Source organism: Scyliorhinus canicula, chromosome 9, assembly GCF_902713615.1.
Source record: "Scyliorhinus canicula chromosome 9, sScyCan1.1, whole genome shotgun sequence".
NCBI classification, from domain to species: Eukaryota; Metazoa; Chordata; class Chondrichthyes; order Carcharhiniformes; family Scyliorhinidae; genus Scyliorhinus; species Scyliorhinus canicula.
Genome location: NC_052154.1, coordinates 74637184 through 74659688, shown reverse-complemented (window position 1 = coordinate 74659688; position 22505 = coordinate 74637184). Strand labels below are relative to the sequence as shown.

Below are 22505 nucleotides of genomic sequence, written 5' to 3'. Positions count from 1 at the left end.
ATAGTGTCTATAGGCCGGAATTCTTCAACCCTGCACCGGATCGAAGAATCCCCGGGGGGGGAGGCGCGAATCCCCCGCCCCGACTTCCCTATTCTCCGACGCTGTTTTTCAGGCGCTGGCGCGATTCCCGCCACGCCGGTCAGGGGCCGTTAACAATGGCCCCTCCGGCGATTCTCTGGGCTCTAATGGGCCGAATGGCCAACATGTTTTGCCCAGTCCCACCGGCGTGGATTACTCAGCTCACATACAGCGGGACCTGGCAGGTAAGTGTGCGGTGGCCATCCTGGGGGGGGATCCAACCCCGGGGGCCCCCCACAGGGGCATGGCCCGTGATCGGGGCCTACCGATCTACGGGCGGGCTGGTTCCGTGGGGGCCTTCTTTCCACCACGTCGGGCTCCTGTAGGGCTCCGCCATATTGCCCGGGGGCTGGCACGGGGAAGGGAACCCCCGTGCATGCACGGAAATACAAAGGCCGTTCTGCGCATGCGTGGAAATACACCGGCCGTTCTGCGCATGCGCGGAAATATGCCGGCCATTCTGCTCATGCGTGGAAATACGCCGGCTGTTCTGCGCATGTGCGAACTTACGCGGCCGGAGCTGCAGGAACCACTCCGGTGTCAACCTAGCCCCATAGAAAGGTGAGAATTCCTCGTTTCAGGGGTCGTTGACACCAGAGTGATTGACGCTGGTTTTCACGCCGGTGTGGGGACATAGCCCCATTATGGGAGAATCCCGCCCATAGTGTCCAATGTGGGAGAAGGTTTCTGCATCTCTTGACATTACTCTCATACTTTAATGAGCGATAGTAGCAATTGTCAGGAAGAAATTGTAACATTTTCTGTTAGAATACACTTGTCATGTTTTAAATGGTTAGGGTACATGAATGATAACTAAAGCAGAGACAGTGTGACTGAGAATCTAAGTTGTGGGTTTGATGTGGTACTGAGCCTAGAAATATGTTTACCTAAGGTAACTTAGTCAGCATGTTTATAGACCAAGAGTAGATTTGAATGGGATGTTGTGATTCAAAGGAAAGGATATGCAGGGTGCAAAAGAAAGGTATCATAGGTAACGTATGGACTAGAGTGAGTTCACTTTTCTTTAAATTTTAAAAGCTAAAGTATAGAGGTAGTTAATCAATTCTGTGAGGTAGCATTTCTAAAGAGACTGGTTGCACAATGGAGAGATCAAAAGGAAAAAACGGATTAAAGAAGATACTAGATGTCAACTTCCAGCAAGCAATGTGAACAAAGCAAGATCTGAAAAGCCAGCTACTTCTAACTTCAGAGGGCATGCCAAGAGAAATTAAAGGCATTCTGTGGTTAAACATGACTGCCCTTTTGGAGATTTTAAAATCCAAAAGGAGTTGCTGAACAGATATGGGGAAAGTTAGCTCTGAAGGTAGTTACATTAAGACTGTTTGGAACTGTTTTAAAGAATTGGTACTGTGTGAAACCATTATTGTGTTTAAGTGTATTTCTATTTTTATTTTTCTCACCTTCTGAGATTTGAAAAGCTCAGCATTTGTCATCGGCCGTGCCTTAACATAATGCAAATTAATGCCAGGCGAGACCACAGAAAAACTATTGCACAGAAAGAGGCCATTCAGCCCATTGTGCCTGCCCCAGGTGGAAACAACAAGCTGCATATTCTAATCCCACCTGCTATTACCCGATCCATAGCCCGACAGGTTGCAGTACTTCCAGTACATATCCTCTACTGCCCTCTGATACAATAAATGGTTAATCAGTAGTAAAGCATCACACCGCCACACTAGTGGGTGTAATGATATGTATATACGTAGACAAGTAAAGGGTTAATTATTACATCTCCGTATAACACAACCACTGGAGGGCACCACTAGTTCCCAGTATAAGAACTCAGGGAATCTTGGGTACTAGTCAATTTGAGTGTAAGCAGAGAGATAGATAGATCACAGCATAGTTAAGAATAAGTAGAAGTAGTGCGTGTAGTTTAATTAGTTATTACTTAAACATAGGTTACTTTATTAATAGTTATAGTTCTGTGGAGTGTGTGAACTCAATATTTTTTTTGAGATTTTCAAAAACATATCCAAAACAGAAAATAACAACAAGAAAACAATATTAACAACAACAAAAAGAAAAACACACTAACCCCCAAAACCAAACCCCCCCCCCCCCCCCCCCAGTAACTACAAAAAGGAGAGATAGATAAACACCCGGCATATCCAATAAACACATATACACATTTCTCCCTTCCCCCGAAACACCCCCCCCCCCCCCCCCCCAACCTCCGGGTTGCTGCTGCCGCCGGCCTATTTCCCTACCGTTCTGCCAGGAAGTCCAGGAAAGGCTGCCACTGCCTAAAGAACCCCTGTACTGATCCCCTCGGGGCAAATTTCACCTTCTCCAACTTGATGAACCCCGCCATATCATTGATACCACTTTGCCTCCCCTATCCTTCACTCCACCAATCTCCCTGGCCGCGTCTCGTTTACGTAGCTGATGCGCCAGCATCCTACGCACCTTCTCCCCATATTCGTACACCGCTCCTTGTGCCTTCCTCCACTGAGCTTCCGCCTTTCCGATGGTCAGCAAGTCGAACTTGGCCTGCAGGTTAGGTCGCTCCCCCAACAGTCCCTCCTCCGGAGCCTCCGCGTATCTCCTGTCCACCCTCACCATCTCCCCCACCAACCTCTCCCTCTCTCTTTGCTCTCCCCTCTCCCTCTGGGCTCGGATGGAAATCAACTCCCCTCTAATCACCGCCTTCAATGCCTCCCAAACCGTCCCCACCCGGACCTCCCCAATATCATTGGCCTCTAAGTACCTCTTGATGCACCCCCGAACCCGCCCACCCACCTTCTCATCTGCCAGCAGCCCCGCCTCCAGGCGCCAGAGCGGGCGCTGGTCCCTCTCCTCCACCAGTTCAAGGTCTACCCAGTGCGGGGCATGGTCCAAAATGACTATGGCCGAATACTCGACATCCTTCACCCTCGAAATCAGCCCCCTGCTCAGGACAAAAATTCAATCCGGGAATAGGCTTTATGCACGTGGGAAAAAAATGAATACTCCCTGGCCCTCGGCCTCGCGAACCTCCAAGGATCCACCCCTCCTATCTGGTCCATAAACCCCCTCAACACCTTAGCCGCCGCAGGCAACCTGCCCATCCTGGACATGGATCGATCCAATGGGGGATCCAACACTGTGTTAAAGTACCCCCCCCCCCCAGTATCAGGTCCCCCGTCTCTAGATCCGGAATGCGGCCCAGCATACGCTGCATAAAACCCGCATCGTCCCAATTTGGGGCACAGACATTCACCAGCACCACCCGCTCCCCTTGCAACTTGCCGCTCACCATCACATACATCCCTCCACTGTCAGCCACCACCTTTGACGCCTCAAACAACACCCTTTTTCCCACCAGAATCACTACCCCCCCGATTTTTGCATCCAGCCCCGAATGAAACACCTGGCCTACCCAGCCCTTCCTCAGTCTAACCTGGTCCGCCACCTTCAGGTGCGTCTCCTGGAGCATAGCCACGTCTGCCTTCAGGTGTGTAAACACCCGGGCTCGTTTGACCGGCCCATTCAGCCCCCTCACATTCCAAGTTATCAGCCGGATCAGAGGGCTCCCTGCCCCCCTCCCCTGCCGACTAGCCATAACCCGTCCCCTGCCCGCCCCAGGCCAGCACCCCCCGCTCGGCCCGTTCCCCATGGCGGCAAACCCCCACCCCGGCCCCCCCTGCATCCTCCAGCTCCTTCCTGGCCATTTCAGCAGCAACCCGGTACCCCACCATTCTCTCTTTCCCCCCCCCCCCCCCTCCCCCCCCAGGCTAGGACCCCTCCCAGCCGCGTTACTCCCTCCGTAACACTCCCGTGAGCCAGCTAACTTCTGCTGACCCCGGCAGCTCCCGCCACACCTCCGACCCCTCCCAACGTGGGGCTACTCCTCCTCCCCCAGACCAATCAGCAGACCCTCCTCCTCTCCTCCCGCTCTTGCGCAGGAAAAAAGCCCGCGCTTCTCAGCTCCGACCCCGCCCCCATCCACCCTCAGCGCGGGAAACAGAAGAAAAGCCCGCGCTTTCCCTCTGCCCGACCCCGCCCCCACAAAAAACAGACAGCGCCCCACCCACCCTAGAAACAACCCACAACCAGCTTAAAACAGCATGAAACAGCATAAAACAAAGACCCTTCCCACCAAAAGTTAACACAGTTATTTACAAACCCCCGACCTTCAGTTAGAGTCCAACTTCTCGGCCTGCACAAAGGCCCATGCCTACTCAAAATAAAAGTGCTGGTCCTTGTAGGTGACCCACAGATGTGCCGGCTGTAACATGCCAAACTTCACACTCTTTCTGTGGAGCACCGCCTTCGTCCGGTTGTACTTGGCCCTCTGCTTGGCCACCTCCGCACTCCAGTCCTGGTAGATCCGCACTACCGTGTTCTCCCACTTGCTACTCCGCTCCTTCTTGGCCCACCGAAGCACGCACTCTCGGTCAACGAACCGTTGGAACCGCACCAGCACCGCCCGTGGCGGCTCATTCGGTTTGGGCCTCCTGGCCAGTATTCTGTGGGCCCCCTCCAGCTCCAGGGGCCCCTGGAAGGACCCAGCTCCCATCAGCGAGTTCAACAAGACGACCACATAGGCCCCCAGGTCTGACCCTTCCAGCCCCTCAGTGAGGCCCAGGATCCGCAAATTTTTCCGCCTCGACCGGTTCTCCATCTCCTCAAACCGCTCCTGCCATTACTTGTGGAGCACCTCGTGCATCTCCACCTTTACCGCGAGGGCCGCGGCCTCATCCTCTCTTTCGGAGGCTTGTTGTCGGAGCTCCCGGATCTCCACCCCTGGGCTGCCTGCGTCGCCAGCAGCTTGTCCGTATTCGCCTTCAGCGAGTCTAGCAGCTCCACTTTGATCTCCTGAAAACAGCGCTGGAGAGTCTCCTGCTGCACCTGCTTCCACTGCCTCCATTCCTCGAGGCCTCCGCCGGCCGCCATCTTGATTCTCTTCCCCCGCTTTTTCTTAGGCGCTGCCACCGCTATTCTGCTGGCCCCGCTCCTGGTCAAGACCATAGACCACTGGGGATCCGCTGCAGACACCTTCCCACGTCGTGAACCGTCGAGCAAGTACCGCTGGGAGCCCTAAAGTCCGTTCCTGGCAGGAGCTGCCGAACGTGCGGCTTAGCTCCGCATAGCCGCAACCGGAAGTCTCGTGTGAACTCAATATTAATCAATCGTTATTCAATAAATCAGTTTTGCTTTAAATTACAGATTGGTGGTTTCTTTATAATCACACCATCGGACCATTCTGGATTACGAACAGTAGAAAGAGTAACAATAGATTACCAAAGAGTAATATAACATGGTACCAGGTATTGGCTACAGAAACTAGCTAGTATAATTTAATTTAGTAAGATTAGAAACAAGAAAAAATTAAGAAGCTGTACGATATATTCCCAAAGAGTAATATAACAGTGGGATCAGTGACCAAACATCATGGTTGTGTGACAAGGACTGTGCTTCCTTCCCAGCACAAAAGCAGCTCTGATTCTCGTCTGTGGCTTGTGCTTTCCCAGATTCAGAAACTTATTGTGGATCCAGAGCTGAGGCAGATTGAACCGTCCAACAAAGTCCTGAAAACTGGAGCAAGCTCAGGTAAATCAGTTACAAGTGATTTTTGCGGACAGTGCGTATAGCCTCTTTAAAATAAAATAAATGGAATTAAGTCCAGAAGGCCCTTTATATTGCCGCTAACTGCTCCCAGGTCCAACACATGGAAAGACCGTCGAAACCCCAAGATTTTAAAGTGCAAAAATTAATTCAGGTAGGGCAAGGACTCTTTGGAAACCATAGTCCATGCAACCTGTCTGATTGAAGATAAAACAATTAAATATTTGACAAAAGGTCTTATGAGGAATTTTGTCCATATTCTCATGAACAGGGTGAATGCTCAGGTAGAGCAGTATCTGAGGAAGCAGGATTTTTCTCAGGCTTTCTTTATTTTTTCAATCTACTGTCGGATCAGTGTCCTTCTCTGCCCCCCCCCCCCCCCCCCCCCCCCCCCAGTACGGCTGTTTCAGTCATACCCTTCAAAGTCATATTGGACATATTAGGGCCTTGTGCTTACAAACAGAAGCCTGTAAGAAATGGGGAATTGAGTAGTTATCTGTTCATAATCTGGGACATCATTCAGTACATTCAACAAGTCAGAGATTTGTGGATTAGAAAACAGACTGGTGGTGGGAGGGATACCGACAGAAGTGAGACCATGCTGTGTGTATAAGATAAACAGTAAGAAAGACATGGCAGACAAGAAAGACACCAACAGACAGAAGAGAAATAGTTAAATATTAATCTTGGTTCAAAATTCCATGAGAGCTAAACAGGTGACTCAGAGCATATGTTTGTGCAACTGGCCACAAGCAGAGTGTAACTCTGATGGGATGCTAAAGTTGAAAGCTGAGTGGCTTGGTCTCCTCTGCCACTGGTCTTAGCAAATCTGCACTATTGCGGCCAGCGGCAAGCCAAATGCAAAAATGAAACCTCTGTGGGAAACCGATTAGACTGGTGCTTTGCACAGTGCAAAAGTTTTTAAAAGTAGTGACTGAAAACAGGCAGATAGCCCGGGTCTTCCTTGGCTGGCAATCAAATCAAGGTAATTCTGCCGGAATGGAGGATTTTTCACTGCTTCTGCCTGGCTGCCACCACGGTGTCTTAATAGGGCCAGTGAACAAACTGTGTCAGCAGCAGAGCATTTCAGTGCTGACAGCATCACCCATGAATGAATGTATTACTTTTGTATTGACATCATGACACATGCTCAAGACATGTCACAGCCAGCCTTGTGTGCCTGCCAGTCATTTGCTGCCAATTAAAGTGCCTGGCAGCTCGACTAAAAGATACATTTTGGACTGCTGCTTTTTACAGGATTACATCGGATATACAACACAGAAACAGGTCATTCAGTCCAACCAGTTCATGCTGGTGTCTATGCTCCACCCGAGCCCCCTCTCATCTTTCCTCATCTAAGTCTACCACTGTTATATGGTGTTATGCGGGCACTGTTCCCGTACCAACCTCCCTGAACAGGCGCCGGAATGCGGCAACTAGGGGCTTTTTACAGTAACTTCATTTGAAGCCTACTTGTGACAATAAGAGATTTTCTTTTTTTTTTTCATTTTCATATGTTGAACTTCTTTACCCAGAAAATAGTGGGGGCATGGAATGCACTGCCTGTGGAAGTAGTTGAGTCGGAAACATTAGGGACCTTCAAGGGGCTATTGGATAGGTACATGGATTACGGTAGAATGATGGGACGTAGATTAATTTGTCCTTAATCTAGTAGGACAAAGGTTCGGCACAGCATCGTGGGCCGAAGGGCCTGTTCTGTGCGGTATTTTCTATCTTCATTCGCCTATTACGTCCTGCGAATGTATTGTCCTCCCATAATTTGTTGTAGTCCTCCTCGGTATTGACTATTAACCCCATCCCACACACACTTTTTTGGGTCCTGGCGAGTTTCTCACTGGTTCAGCCCACACTTTGAATTATTTTCAGCACTGTGGAGCTGAACTCTGAGATAGGGCTGCCATTTTGAAACGGTGCCCTGATCTCTAAATGAGCTTTTCGGTTCCCCACATCTCCCACCCAGTGGCAATGTCATCTCCCAGACACCCCCAAGTGAGGACACCCCGCTATTGAGTTCCTGGAGGCCCCCTCCACTTCAGACCCTCCCTGGGCCACCTTACAGCCCCCCCCCCTCTAGGACCTCCACCCATGACCCCCCCCTCCCCAAGCGCCGTTTGGTCACACCCCTTTTGGGTGGAGTTCTGATTCCGACAACTCATGGGACTTGGGTGCATCCCGCGAGACACGGAGGCTGCCGGGAGGCCTCTCCCGGGATGCATTCACCACGTTCTGCCCCTCACTCAATGCAGCCAGAGAATCGCGCCCTTAGTCACTTTTTTGGTCCCCTGGGGAGTTTCTCACCGGTTTAGCATTTTTTGCAGCACTGAGGAGCTAAACTCCAAGATCAGGCTCTGAGTGAACTTCTGGGTCCCCCAACCCCCCCACCCATTGGCAGTGTCACCCCCCACACACATGGCATTACCCTCCCCCCACACACATGGCATTACCCATCCCCAGGTGATGGCACTGCTTTAGAGTCTTAGGGGGCCCCCCTCCAGGCGCCCTCACGCCCCCCCCCCCCCCCAACCTCCTTGAGGCCCCTACTTACCTGCCATGGACCACCAGGTCCGTCCTTGGCAGTACCATCAGGGCACCCTTGCACAGTGCTTCTGCTAGCTTGGCAGGGGCACCTGGGCAGTTCCAGGGTGGCAATGCCAAGGTGCTAGCCGGGCAGTGCCTAGGTGCCTGCGTTCCAGGGAAGGCCAGGAAGCCACCCTGCATTATCCCCGATGGCCCGGGAGGCACTCCCCTCCCCCAAGTGCCATTCCGCCTGGTCCACCAGTGGCCCACTTGTGTCGACCAGTACTGAACGGCACCTAGCTGCAGCCTCGCTGGGGAGGCTGGTAGATCTTAAACCCTACTTAGGCGAACGCCGTTTGGTCACGCACCCTTTGGGCAGGATTCTGATTCCGACACCTCTTGAGACTTGGGACCTGCCAATTATCTCAATAATTAACCCATTGTTCTGTGTCAAGTCCAGTTATTGGCTTGAATTATATTCATGCATTGAGGGTTCCGACAGTGGACTAGGAAGCTGAGGGTTATCTTGCTTTGTCTCTTTGTGGGACACGCAACCACAATTTGCAGCAGTAAATAAAATAATTGGTTGTCCCCGGTGGTTGAGATCCCTCTAAAGGATGGTGACCCATCCTTCCGCACCCCTCAGGAGTTGCTGGCCAATCAGGGGATAAGCAGCTTCATCAGCTGCAACTACACTTGGAAGAAGACGGTATCATGGAAGCACACCGTCTTCCCAACCAGGTAAACGGGATCTGCGATGCCGGGGATCAATCCGGCAGACCTGAATGAAGAGTGGGGGTGGAGCTGTGCAGGTGGTGCCATTGCAGTGTCAGCTAGCCACTTCCTTTCTGGGGCACTTCCGTGAGACAAAGAATTCCCAAATAGCGGAACCCTCCTGCAAGCTCGGAGGGAAGCCAGTAGGAATCACTTGGTGGTCTCCATATGCAGTGCAGGGCCCATCTGCTACTGTAAAATGTCAGCAGCAGTGGGAAGAGGCTTCTAATTGGCCATTTAAGTGGTGCCATTAGCCTGTGGGTTGGAGGGAAGGCCTCCTCCTCTTCCTGGCCGCTGAAAAAATGGCATAGCAGCAGGATGTCCATGCCACATAGCTCCCAACTTTCCCCATTGTCTTTGACAAAAGATGTCTATTGCTTGTCTGGGTCTTCAAAATTATCAAATATCTGTGCGGAGTCTGCATGTTCTCCCCGTGTCTGCGTGAGTTTTCTCCGGGTGCTCCGCTTTCCTCCCACAGTCCAAATATGTGTGGGTTAGGTGGATTGGTCATACTCAATTGTCCTTGGTGTCCAAAAAGGTTAAGTGGGTGTTAACTGGGTTATGGGGATAGGGTGGCGACATGGGCTTGAGTGGGGTGCTCTTTGTAATGGCTGGTTCGGACTCAATTGGTCAAATGGCCTCCTTTTGCACTGTAAATTCTATGATCTATGATCTCAACCGTTAAGACTTGAAAGGAAGATTGCAGGCCCTTTGTCCTAGAAGATATGTAGACTCCAGTTGACCAGCCTGGGTTATGAAATGCAGATGACCTTTGCATAGCTCTCCTAGAATTTGGTCCTTTGCACCCAAAAAGGCAGTTTAGTTAGTGTCTCTTCAGAGGTAACGAGGTGCAAATGTTTTTGATACTGCCACGGTAGCTCCATTTGTTCGAGGGTCACAGACCAACCTAGCTTCAGCCATTTTAAAAGGTCTTTGTGCAGATTTTTTAATTTTGCAAATATCTATCTATTTCATTAAAATGTGACATCTTCGTTCTCTCGCAGTCCTTGCGTGCTTGGAGAAACAAAATTAATTCTGTCACATTTTTAAAAATATGTAATATTGTGAAGGAAGAATTGGAAGTAAAGGAAGATGGATTAATTTCTCATTCACGCCGGCATGTCAGACAGTGGGGGCAGTGGCAGTTCTCTGCTGCGTTTTTTTTAAAGGTCTAAATCTAGATTAGACTTTGTCCTTGCTTGCGGAATGGGTAAGCTGACTTGAGATGATTCAAAATCTGTCTTTTGGGGAAGTTTATTTGGTTAGAGTCCTGAATTCCCTCTGTTGGGAATCAGGCATAAAAACAAGGCCATTGGTTTCAGAACTCTGCCTGTCGAATCTCTGATGAAAGGGTTAGCACACAGCGGGTGAGTGATGGTCAAGCTGCTCTGGGCTATCCGCAGAGGAATGCTGAGCATCTCACTCTGTGAGTTCCGGGTCTTTTGATCAGAGGGCTGAGCAGCTCTTGTCCAACTTAACTCCTCCTTGTCCACTTTAGTAACCTGTGGGTTCAGCTGTTCAAACCCAGGGGTTGTGGTTAGGCTGATGGTCAGGCGATTAGGTTTTAATGGTTCCTAGGCCTCTTTAGGGGACTCTGGGTCAGTGTCTAACTCGGGCACTAGTACTACTGGAGTGTTCCAGCTTCTGTTGCCAGGTGCTTTAAATTGGTTTGTAACAGACCAAGTGATAGGTGAGTGGCAGGCGACAGAGAGTTGGGATAATAGGTAATTACTCAAACTGGCAGGGGGCTGATGGCATCAAAAGTCATATATCCAAATTTGCAGATGATTCAACGTTAAATTGCACTGTAGACAGCCTAGATGATAGCATAAAATTGCAAGGAGATATTGGGACTAGGTAAATGGGCAAAATTATGGCAGATGAACTTTAATGTAAGCAAGTGTGAGGTTATCCATTTTGGACCAAAAAAGGATAGAGCAGAGTAGTGTCTAAATGGAAAGAGGTTAGGTGCAGTAGATGTCCAAAGAAACTTGGGCTTTCAGATGCTTAGGTCCTTAAAGTGCCAGGAACAAGTGCCGAAAGTAATCAAAAAGGCTAATTGAATGCTAGCCTTTATATCTAGAGGATTGGAGTATAAAGACACAGGGATATGCTGCAGCTACAGAAATCCTTGTTTAGACCCCACTTGGAGCACTATGAGCAGTTCTGGGCACCACACCTTAGGAAGGATGTTTTGGCCTTGGAGGGAGTGCAACGTAGGTTTACACAAATTATACTGGGACTACAGAGGTTGAGTTACGAAGAGAGATTACTCAAATTAGACCTATTTTCGCTAGAATTAGGAAGGCTAAGGAGTGATCTGATCAAAGTATTCAAGGTGTTAACAGAGAAAGACAGGGTAGATAAAGATAAACTGGTTGGAGTTTCTAAAACTAGGGGGCATAGTCTAAAAATTAGTGCCAGACCGTTCAGGAGAGATATTGGGAAGAACTTCTTTACTCAAAGGGTGTTAGAGGTTTGGAACTCTCTCTAACAAACAGCAGTTAAAGCTAGATCACTTGCTACTTTAAAATCTGAAACAGATTTTTGTTAAGCAAAGATGTTAAGGGATATAGGCCAGAGGCAGGTATATGGAGTACGTCACAGATCAGCCATTATCTCATTGAATGATGGGACAGGCTTGAGGGGCTGAACGGCCTACCAATGCTCCCATGTTCCTGCACTGACAGTCTGGTCCTGAACTTGCGCCAACCTTTCTAAGCCCGGATGATGGGAAGATGGTTTTTGGAAGGGGGGTCTCCTGCACCATACTGGATAGGGCAGCATCCTGGGAAATTGTTGCGGATCATTTAAAATGATCCTGGTTGTCTCGGGATTCTGCACTCGGGTGGGTGGATATGGGTACCAGTCTGGTTGGTGTCCCTCTGCTGGTCAGTTGGGTCATCCACTCCGGGTCTTTTGGAACACTACTGCCCTCTGGTGGATGGTCAGCTCTTGCTGTACCCTCCTGTAGCTTTTCAACTAAGTGAGGCATCACCCTCACTTCCTGGAGCAATCTGGGAACATTTGTGGTCCCCATTCAAGTTTGCCATAAAGCTGTCGGCTAAACCAATCATTAACTTCCTAGCTGGGGCCTTTGGCTTTGGAAAAAGCACTCTCCTAACTTGATGCATGTCCCCAGGAAAACTTCTGTCCTGGAGGTACAACTCCAGTTACACTCCTTTGTGGCTCTTCAACTGAGTGAGACAGCTCCCTACTTGTCTGTTTGAGTCCCTTTGTCCCTCTTTAAACTTGGAAACATGTTTTCTGCCAGCCGTAATGCTGAATTCCTTAACCTTTTCCTTTCCTGGTTAGTAACTTGCCTTCCTCCAGGCTCTTTGACTACATGTACCATTTTGCTCACTTTCTCTTCCCCTGCTCTGGAACCACTGTAAACCTGTTTAATTCTGGGACATCTTGTGAGTCTATTATAAATGCTCCTGGCCCTTCCTGAACCTTGTTTGCCTTTATTGTCCTGGCTTTGGCCTTGCTATTTCGATCAGCTCTCACTCAGTGTTTATGCATGCTATTTCACTGTTATGGGCCTCGAGACCTCCTCCAGCTTTCTGCTCTCCTGCAGATTTCTGCTGGCTGATATGAACCCCTTTTTCTTCGCTGCCTAACACTTTGCCAGCAGCCAAATAGTTTCCGAGGAGAAAATCGATTCCTGGTACTAGTAGTTCAGGGACAATTCCTACTGTAACAGGGTCTGAAACAAGGTCACAGTCTAGGTTTGATTTATTATCACATGTATTAGTATACAGTGAAAAGTATTGTTTCTTGCATGCTGTACAGACAATGCATACCGTACATAGGGAAGGAGAGACTGCAGAATATAATGTTAGTCATAGCTAGGGTGTAGAGAAAAAATCAACTTAATACGAGGTAGGTCCATTCAAAAGTCTGATGGCAGTGGGGAAGAAGCTGTTTTTGAGTTGGTTGGTACCTGACCTCAAACTTTGGTATCTTTTTCCTGACGGAAGAAGGTGGAAGTGAGTATGTCCGGGGTGCATGGGATCCTTAATTATGCTGGCTGCCTTTCCGAGGCAGTGGGAATTGTAGACAGAGTCGATGGATGGGAGGCTGGTTTGTGTGATGGACTGGGCTTTATTCACAACCTTTTGTAGTTTCCTGCGGTCTTGGGCAGAGCAGGCTCCATACCAAGTTGTGATACAACCAGAAATAATGCTTTCTATGGTGCATCTGTGAAAGTTGGTGAGAGTCGTAGCTGACATGCCAAATTTTCTTAGTCTTCTGAGAAAGTAGAGTGTTGGTGGGCTTTTTTAACTATAGTGTTGGCATTGGGGGGACCAGGACAGGTTGCTGATGATGTGGACACCTAAAATTTGAAGCTCTCGACCCTTTCGACTTCATTCCCATTGATGTAGACAGGGGCATGTTCTCCACTACACTTCCTGAAGTCGATGACAATCTCCTTTGTTTTGTTGACATTGAGGGAGAGATTATTGTCGTTGCACCAGTTCACCAGATTCTCTATCTCATTCCTGTACTGTCTCGGCATTGTTTGAGATCTGACCCACTACGGTGGTGCCATCAGCAAATTTTGGACCCTATGAAGGGGTGCAAACATTGATCCTTCTGCCACTCTACTTATCAGGGCTTTGGCTTTCAGGGGAGGACTCGGGTGTATGTTTAGGTTTACTTTTAACATTAATGACTGAGTGGCCCTATGCCCTGGAGCAGTACGACAGACTTGCTCACATTTTGGTATGGTTAAGGGAACACTCCCAGAAAGGACAAAACTCCAGAAGCTCTCTGGAAGTTTGCCCGACTCAGACACACACAGTCCCACGCCCTCCAGGGGGTAGGGCTCTGTAGCGAGTCTATGCCTGCTCTGCCGCATTATCCATTGGAACATCCTTCGAGGCACTGCTCATATGGAGCCCTATTGGACCAAAGAGAAAATGCTGGAAAAAGCAGGTATCGCCGCATCTGTAGGGAGAGAAACGAGCTAACGGTTCGAGTCCAGGTGACCCTTTGTCAAAGCTAAAAGACAGAGAAAGTGGGAACTATACTGTGGAGTGAGAATGAAAGATGAGTCATAGCCACAGAAACCCAGGGAAACGGGGCGCTATTCGACACAGAAACCCAGGGGAAAGAGTGCTAATGTCAGTCCCCAGAGAGAACAAAAGGTGTGAAAGGCCAAACAGCAGAGAAACTAAGAGGATAAACTGCGACAGATGTATATGTGGGGGGAGGGAAAGGGGGAAGCAAAGGGGAGAAAGGGTAAGGAAAGGTGCATAAGATGGGGGGGGGGGTAAATATATATAAAGAAAGATGAGAACGAAATGGTAAAAGGCAGTTAAAATGAAATGGGATGAAAACAAATAGGTCAAGGTGGGGTGGAGCTAATCATCTGAAGTTGTTGAATTCGATGTTGAGACCGGAAGGCTATAGTGTGCCTAACCGGAAGATGAGATGTTGTTCCTCCATTTTGCAATGCGCTTCACTGGAATATTGCAGCAGGCCAAGGACAGACATCTGGGCATGGGAGCAGGTTCATGTGTTAAAATGGCAAGCAACGGGAAGGTCAGGGTCCTGAATGCGGACAGACCAAAGGTGCTCAGCAAAGCGATCACCCAGTCTGCGTTTGGTCTCTCCGATATAGAGGAGACCACATTGAGAGCAGGGAATGCAATAGACCAAATTGGAAGAGATGCAAGTGAAATGCTGCATAACCTGGAATGAGTGTTTTGGGCCTGGGATGTTAAGCATGAAAGAGGTAAAGGGGCAGGTGTTACACCTTCTGCGATTGCATGGGAAGGTGCCATGGGTGATGGGAGAGGTGTTGGGTATGGCGGAGGAGTGGACTAGATTGTCTCGGAGGGAACGGTCTCTGTGGAATGCTGACAGAGGGAGTGAAGGGACGATGTGTTTGGTGGTGGAATCACGCTGGAGTTGGCGAAAATGGCAGAGGATTATGCTTTGCATGCGGAGGCTGGTGGGGTGAAACGTGAGAATGAGGGGGACTATCATAGAACAGTACAGCACAGAACAGGCCCTTCGGCCCTCGATGTTGTGCCGAGCAATGATCACCCTACTCAAACCCACGTATCCATCCTATACCCGTAACCCAACAACTCCCCCCTTAACCTTACTATTAGGACACTACGGGCAATTTAGCATGGCCAATCCACCTTATCCGCACATCTTTGGACTGTGGGAGGAAACCGGAGCACCCGGAGGAAACCCACGCACACACAGGGAGGACGTGCAGACTCCGCACAGACAGTGACCCAGCCGGGAATCGAACCTAGGACCCTGGAGCTGTGAAGCATTTATGCTAACCACCATGCTACCGTGCTGCCATACCGAGCTATCCTTGCTCTTGTTCTGGGAGGGAGGGGAGGGGGCGAGGGTAGTGGCAGGGGAGATGAACCGCACACTGTTGAGGGCCCTGTCAACAACTGAGGTGGGAAATCACGGTTGAGGAAGAAGGAACATATTTTTGAAGCACCATTTTGGAAAGTGGCATCAACAGAACAAATGCGGCGGAGGCGAAGGAGCTGAAAGGTATGGAGTCCTTACAGGGTGTAGGGTGCGAAGAGCTGTGGGAGTCAGTGGGCTTGCAGTGGATATTAGTAGATAATCTATTGCCGGAAATAGAGACCGAAAGATCAAGGAAGGGAAGGGAAGTGTCTGAGATGGACCAGGTGAAAGTGGTGGAGGGTCAAAACTGGAAGCGATGTTGATGATTTTTTCTCGGTCTGGACAAGAGCATGAAGCGGCACCAAAATAGTCATCAATGTAACAGTGAAGGAGTTGTGGGAGGGGAACCGGGTAGGCCTGGATCAAGGAATGTTCCACATACCCCATAAAAAGGCTAGCGTAGTTAGGACCCATGCGGGTACCCTTGCTACACCTTTGATTTGGGATGAGTTAAAGGAGAAGTTGTTGAGAAATAGAACGAGTTCAGCCAGGCGAAGGAAAGTGGTGGTGGATGGGAATTGTCCAGGCCTCTTTTCGAGAAAGAAGTGAAGACTTCTCAGGCCATCCTGGTGTTGGATGGAGGTATAAAGAGATTGCACATTCATGGTGAATAGGATGTGTTAGGGCCCGCAAACTGGAAGCTGTCAATATGACGCAGGGCACAAAGGAATCCCAGATGTAGGTGGGGAGGGAATGGACCAAAGGAGTTAGGATGGAGTCAAGAGGAAATAGGTTTGGTGGGGCAGGGGCATGCTGACAGTGGGCCTGCCAGGACAGTTCTTTTTGTGGATTTTGGGAAGTAGGTAAAAGTGGGCTATCTGGGGTTGGGAGACAGAGGTTGGAAGCTGTAAGGGGAAGGCATCCGGAGGAAATGTGGTCGCCTTATTAGACCAATAGGCTTCCTTTGCAATCTACAGAACTCAGACCTGGAATGGCCTATTTTATTGGAATGAGAGCACACCGGTCTCCGGGGGTTCTCATACCCTCTTTTGTGTTTACTTTTGTGGGTGGGGTGGGGGGGGGGGGGTCTTTTCTCTCTAAATCACCCTGTTTATCTCTCTACGGATCATGGGAATGATTTGGAAACAGTCTGCCTAATTCTCCAGGCCTATGGGTGAGATCAGAGCTGTCTGCTGTTAGGATCCTCAGCACCACTAAGTGCATCTTCAGGCTGGAAGACGGGCAATTTTTGAATTCCTCCAAGAATACCAACTTGCACAATCCCTCGTGGGTGCCTAGGATTCTTGGGGCCCTCACCCATCAGTCGAACGCAATTTGTTTCAGCCGTTCGAACTCTGTCGAGATCTGTATCGGCTTCTTACAAGCATCCCGGAATTACTCATGATATACCTCCGGGTCTAACCCGAGGCTCTTAGGATGGCAGCCCTGGTCTGCTCATAATTCAGGATCACATCAGAAGTCAGCGTGGAGTAAACTCCTTGGGTTCCCCTGCCTTTAAATTTAAACGGTCCAGACCTTCGATGGCCATTTTAGCTGTCCTACTTTCTCAAAAGTTGCAAGAAAATGATTCCAGATCACTCTCTTTGGTTTTCGGAATGGAACTAGTAGACTTGAGGGCCTCAGAGTGGTTCCAGGTGGGAGAGGTGAGGGTGCTACTGGGTAGAGAGGAACAAATTGATCTAGTTGCTGGTTGAACATTTGGAACTCATGTTACTGATAGGGCAGTTAGACATGGGGGTCGGTTTAGTTCAGTTGTCTGGACAGCTGATTTGTGATACAGAGCGAGGCCAACAGCGCAGGTTCAATTCCCATACCGGCTGAGGTTACTCATGAAGGCCCACCTTCCCAACCTTGATCCTCGGGTTAAATCACCACCAGTCAACTGAGCTAAACTGACCCCCATGTCTAACTGCTGATCAGTAACTAGATCATATCACTTCTCTCTACCCAGCTTTCAACTGTTTGGTCTTTCTCTCCCTTTGAGCTGCGAGCTTGAGGATGTAACTAGTAGAACTGATGAGGGGCAGCCAGTGGATGTGGTTTATTTGGACTTTCAGAAGGCTTTCAACAAAGTCTTGCATAAGAGATTAGCATGTAAAATGAAAGTGCATGGTATAGGGAGTAGTGTATCGAGATGGATAGAAAATCGGTTAGCAGACAGGAAACAGAGTAGGAATAAACGGGTATTTTTCTGAATGGCAGGCAGTGACAGGGATCAGTACGATAACCCCAGCAATTCACAATAATATAGTAATGATTTAGATAGATACGGGAACAAAATATATCTCCAAACTTACACAAGATACAAAGCTGGGTTGGAGGGTGAGCTGTGAGGAAGCTACAAAGGTGCTTCAATGTGATTTGGACAAGTGAATGAGTGCACAAATGAATGACAGATGCAGTATCATTTGGATAAATGTGAGGTTATCCACTTTGGTAGCAAAGCGAGATGGCAGATTATTATTTGAATGGCCATAAATTAGGAGAGGAATGTGCAGCAAGACTTGGGTCTCCTCGTACACCAGTCGCTGAAGGTAAGCATGCAGGTACAGCAGGAGGTAAAGGTGGCAAATGATATGTTGGCCTCTGTTGTGAGAGGATTCAAGTACAGGAACAGGGATGTCTTGCTGCAATTATACAGGGTCTTGGTGAAGCCACACCTGGAATATTGTGTGCAGTTTTGGTCTCCTTATCTGAGGAAGGATGTTCTTGCTATAGAGAATGCAGAGAAGTTATACCAGAGTGATTCCTAGGATGGCAGGACTGATGTATGAGGAGAGATTGAATCGGGTGGGTTTATATTCGCTGGAGTTCAGAAGAATAAGGTGGGGATCTCAGGGAAACTTATAAAATTCTAACAGGATGAGACAGGGTGGATGGAAGAAGGATGCTCCCGATGATGGGGGTGTCCAGAACCAGAGGTCACAGGGTAGACCATTTAGGACTGATATTAGGAGACATTTCTTCTTCCAGAGAGTGGTTGGCCTGTGGAATTCACTATCACAGAAAACCGAAACAAGAAGCAGTTAGATATAGCATTTGGGCGGAAGTCGGGGTTAGGCTATTGAGTTGGATGATCAGCCATGGCAGTAGAGCAAGCTCAAAGGGCCAAATGTTTTTCTGGTCCTATTTTCAGTGTTTCTATCCCCAGCTTTTGGAGGTGGGATACTCTCTCCTTTTCTCCCTTTCTTAAATTCTATATGTATTCTGAATTGTCTTGCTCAAATCTGGCCTGGGGAGTTATGGTTTAGCTTTCCATCAAAGTAAAGTAAGTAAAGCCGCCATAGTCCCAGGTGACCATAGGTCACTTTCGCCTTTGAGGGGGAGAGCTGACTGGTGGTGATTTAACCTGAGGATCACCACACCTCAGGTGAGGAGCAAGGTTGAGAAGGCGGGCCTTCATGAGTAACCTCAGCCGGTATGGGAATTGAACCTGCGCTGTTGGCCTCGTTCTGTATCACAAATCAGTTGTCCAGCTAACTGAGCTAAACCGACCCCCATGTCTAACTGCTCTATCAGTAACATAAGATCCAAATGTTCAACCAGCAACTAGATCAATTCACTTCTCTTCACTTTACTGGGAAATTTTAACTGTACCTCCCGAACCACAGCTCTCAGTTGCTCTGCTCAGGGTCGTTAAACTTTCATTGTGGACCCACATCTGAGTGTCAACGGTTGCCATTTCCGTGGTGTTCGGGAAAAGGAATTTGATGTGGTAACTTGCTTGTGTGTTAAAATTTGTTCCAGCCACCAAGTTGTTCCTTTTCGGTTTCCAATTGGCCCTTTTACCTCCGATTTAGCTTGTGTCTTAGATTTGGACTCAAATTCAAATGGGTGATCTTGGATTTGAGCTCCCAATTTCTGTTACAGATGGTGGAGGGGGGGGGGGGAGGTGTCAATTCCAACATTCCTAATTTCTCCTCTCACCACCTGTCCATAAGCAGAAAGGTATTTTTGATTGGCCTCTTCCTTAATAGCGGTGGCATATTTCTCAACCCTTCGGCTTTGGTGTGGTCCAATTTCTAGGAATAACCCCTCAGCAAACTCAAGGTAAAGTGAACTCAAAGGGTTACTTTATTTGCACATACTCAACCGCAGGAGGATGGTAGCAACATTGCCTTCTATGCATTGGTACAGAAAAAGAGATACAGAGATAAGGATTTACAGTGCAAGGAACGAAGAGAAAATAAATATTGTTTCACATGGGTTTGGAGTCCAGAACAAAGTCCAATGAGGATTTCTTCTTGGAGGTCAGCGGGCTGAAAACTGAAGCTGTATAATTTACTTTTCTGGTGGAGTTGACCACACGATGAGGGTGGCACATAGAGGTGAATCAATCTTTGTGGACAAGGGTACAGAAGTTTCAGCGGAAGCAGAGGAGATGGGAACAGATAATCAGCCCCTTTTCTGTGAGGCTGCTTGCAGGATAGTAAAATGGCAGGTTGAGCTTGCAGTTCCAGGAGGCAATATTATTGGTTTCAGAAACTAGAGATCCATGTTACATGACTTTCACCTCTCCACGTTATCTTTGATAAGGGATGTGTATTCCTCACGTAGGTCCCAGCCATTAAAAATTGAAAGGATAGTTGTGGGCCCATTGTCCTAGCAGACAAATAGACTCCAGTTATCCAGTCTGGGTTATGAAATGCAGAAGCTCTTTGTACAGGTCCCTTTGAATTTGATCTTTGCAGCCCATAATTGCACAAATAATGAGTTGCAAGTTTGTTCAATAATTCCATGGTGCCTCCTTTTGTTTGTGGGTCACAGAGCAACATTGTTTCAGCCATTTTAAAAGGTCTTTGTCCAGTTTTAAAATTTTAGAAATAGCCATGAGGAAATCTATATATATTTTATAAAGATATAGATATACAATGTGAGGTCTTAGTCCCCCTCGTAGGTGGACCAGAGATCAAATAAAATATAAACTTCTCACAATAATAAAGATAAATTGGTGTCTCTTGTCAAGCATAAATCATATCATAGGAAAAATGAGTGTGCTGTTCTCTGGTGCCAAACAAGAGCCTAAAAAGTAGCCATTTGGGCACATATTAATGTATTTCTCCTCCCCATTATATTTAAAACTCTTAAGAAAAAGTAAATTAATTTTGGGGTGAGTGACATTCCATTATTTGGATGTGAAGTAAGATTATTTCCACAGAATTATTTATTTAGTCTACCCCCACCTCCCACACTCCTTCAGTTAGTGGATTTCAATTATACAGCTCTTCAGGGTCTTGCTGAGATGGCTGATGATGTTCTGATATCTTTCCAATTACTTTAGGAAAGCCACATCTTCAGCAAACTACACAGCATTTTCTTCAAGAGCCACATCTTCCAATAAATCATGAACTCTCCAATCTAGACCACGACACAGCCCTGTACGAGCTCACTGAGGATACAGGTACATATTTCCCAGATACCGAAGTTGGACAGGAGGAATTCTAATAAAGACTGGACCCAAGCAACAGGAGCTGCTGACAAGTCAGGACACATGCCTTGGCCCCTGCTGTGGTATGCACACTAAGCAGATGTTCTTCAAGGTAAAATGGAACCTGTTAGAGAATCCTGAGAATTGTGGAGTCCTGCCCACCTGTCAATTTCACTGGCACTGCCTGAAGGAAACCACTTTTCTGCTTATCTCCCCCCCCCCCCCCCCCCCCCAACCACTGCTGCACATTTCAGAAGGCTGGAGGTGATGAATTCTTGCACTTCCACAGGCTGGGGAAATGTAAATACTGCCAGGAGGTAGAATCTACCCCACAGTGTACTCAGAATTCTATGGAGTCCTGCAGATAGGAAATGAGCCTGCAATGGTTCTGTGCAACAGCACGCAGATCACGTCCACAACTTATTTTTTGCCTGTGTGTAATTTGATCTTTTAAGGTTCTGTTTCAGAATTCTTGTTTTTGTGGTTCACATCGATGGTCAAAGAACGGTAATAATTTTGTATGTGTATATTACAGCACACTACTCAGCAGTTTTCTTTTTCATTCTATATACCTTGCATTGGTTAAAAGTGCTGGGCTTGACCGGGTTGGGTTTGATGTATTGATAATGCACTTGGATTATTTTTGATCAAGCTATTGTGATAAATCTTTACACATTCAATAAAAAAGTTGAAGCAGTTTTTGTTTTTGGAATAAGTCCCATGTTTCACAGAAGTGCAAATAACCTCCACACGAGAAAGGCTTTGCACCCCTTCTGCACAGGCTCTTTATATCTTGCTGTGAACCAGGCTGTCGATACTTTTCCCATTTTCATTATAAAAGTTCCATTACATAAAATGGTTCCATTACAAATACAAGCCCGCATTCTCGAAGATCTGAATCTTATATTTAGTACAGAGGAGGCAACATACCATAGAGTAAACACTCCACCCCATCTTGCAAACTTGCTGCTGAACAATGCAGATGATTAATTACCTTATGTCTCACATCGCATCAACAGAAAGGTAATATCAGCCATACCAGACACTCTTTGGAACACTCTAAACTATTCAACTGATTTATTCACCAACAGTATTATTACCATGAGCATAGTGAATGGGAAGGACCTATTTTCCTTGCAGAGTGCTCAATACCGGGGGACATAGATCTGAAACCAAAAGAGAAAATGCTGTAAAATCTCAGGTCTGGCAGCACCTATAGGGAGAAAAAAGAGCTAACGTTTCGGGTCCAGATGACCCTTTGTCAAAGCTGGACTCGAAATGTTATCTCCTTTCTCTGCTTACAGATGCTGCCAGACCTGCTGAGGGTTTACAGCATTTTCTCTTTTGGTTTCAGATTCCAGCATCAATTTGCTTTTATCCAGTTTTTGACATAGATCTGAAGTAATTTGTAGAAGGATTAGAGTAGAGGTGAGGAGAAATCACTTCACCCAGAAGGTAGTGAGGATTTGAAACCCACTTACTGAAACAGTGGCAGAGGTAGAAACATTGAATAGGTCCTTGGATGTGCACTTGTAACCAACAGGGCTACGGACTAAGAACTGGAAATTGGGACTAGACTTGTAAACTTACTTTCAGCTGTCACAGACACAAGTGGCCTCCTTTTGTGCCATGAGTTTTCCATGGTTCTCTGACTTAAAAATATTTATCAGAAAACAAAAAGTAACATTGTTTCTCAGCAAAAACA

At 47.8% G+C, this 22505-nt stretch overlaps 1 protein-coding gene across 4 annotated transcripts in view; it reads left to right on the top strand.

The window, feature by feature from the left end:
• hsf4 (heat shock transcription factor 4) overlaps positions 1 to 21497 on the top strand; it is a 112287-nt gene extending 90790 nt beyond the window's left edge. For all 4 annotated transcript variants that reach the window (XM_038806922.1, XM_038806919.1, XM_038806921.1 and 1 more), the window contains 2 exons: positions 5556 to 5634; positions 20654 to 21497. In XM_038806922.1, coding sequence (XP_038662850.1) covers positions 5556 to 5634; positions 20654 to 20817 — 243 coding nt within the window. In that variant the 3' untranslated portion in view covers positions 20818 to 21497. The remainder of the gene's footprint in view (positions 1 to 5555; positions 5635 to 20653) is intronic.
• Positions 21498 to 22505: the final 1008 nt, after the last annotated feature.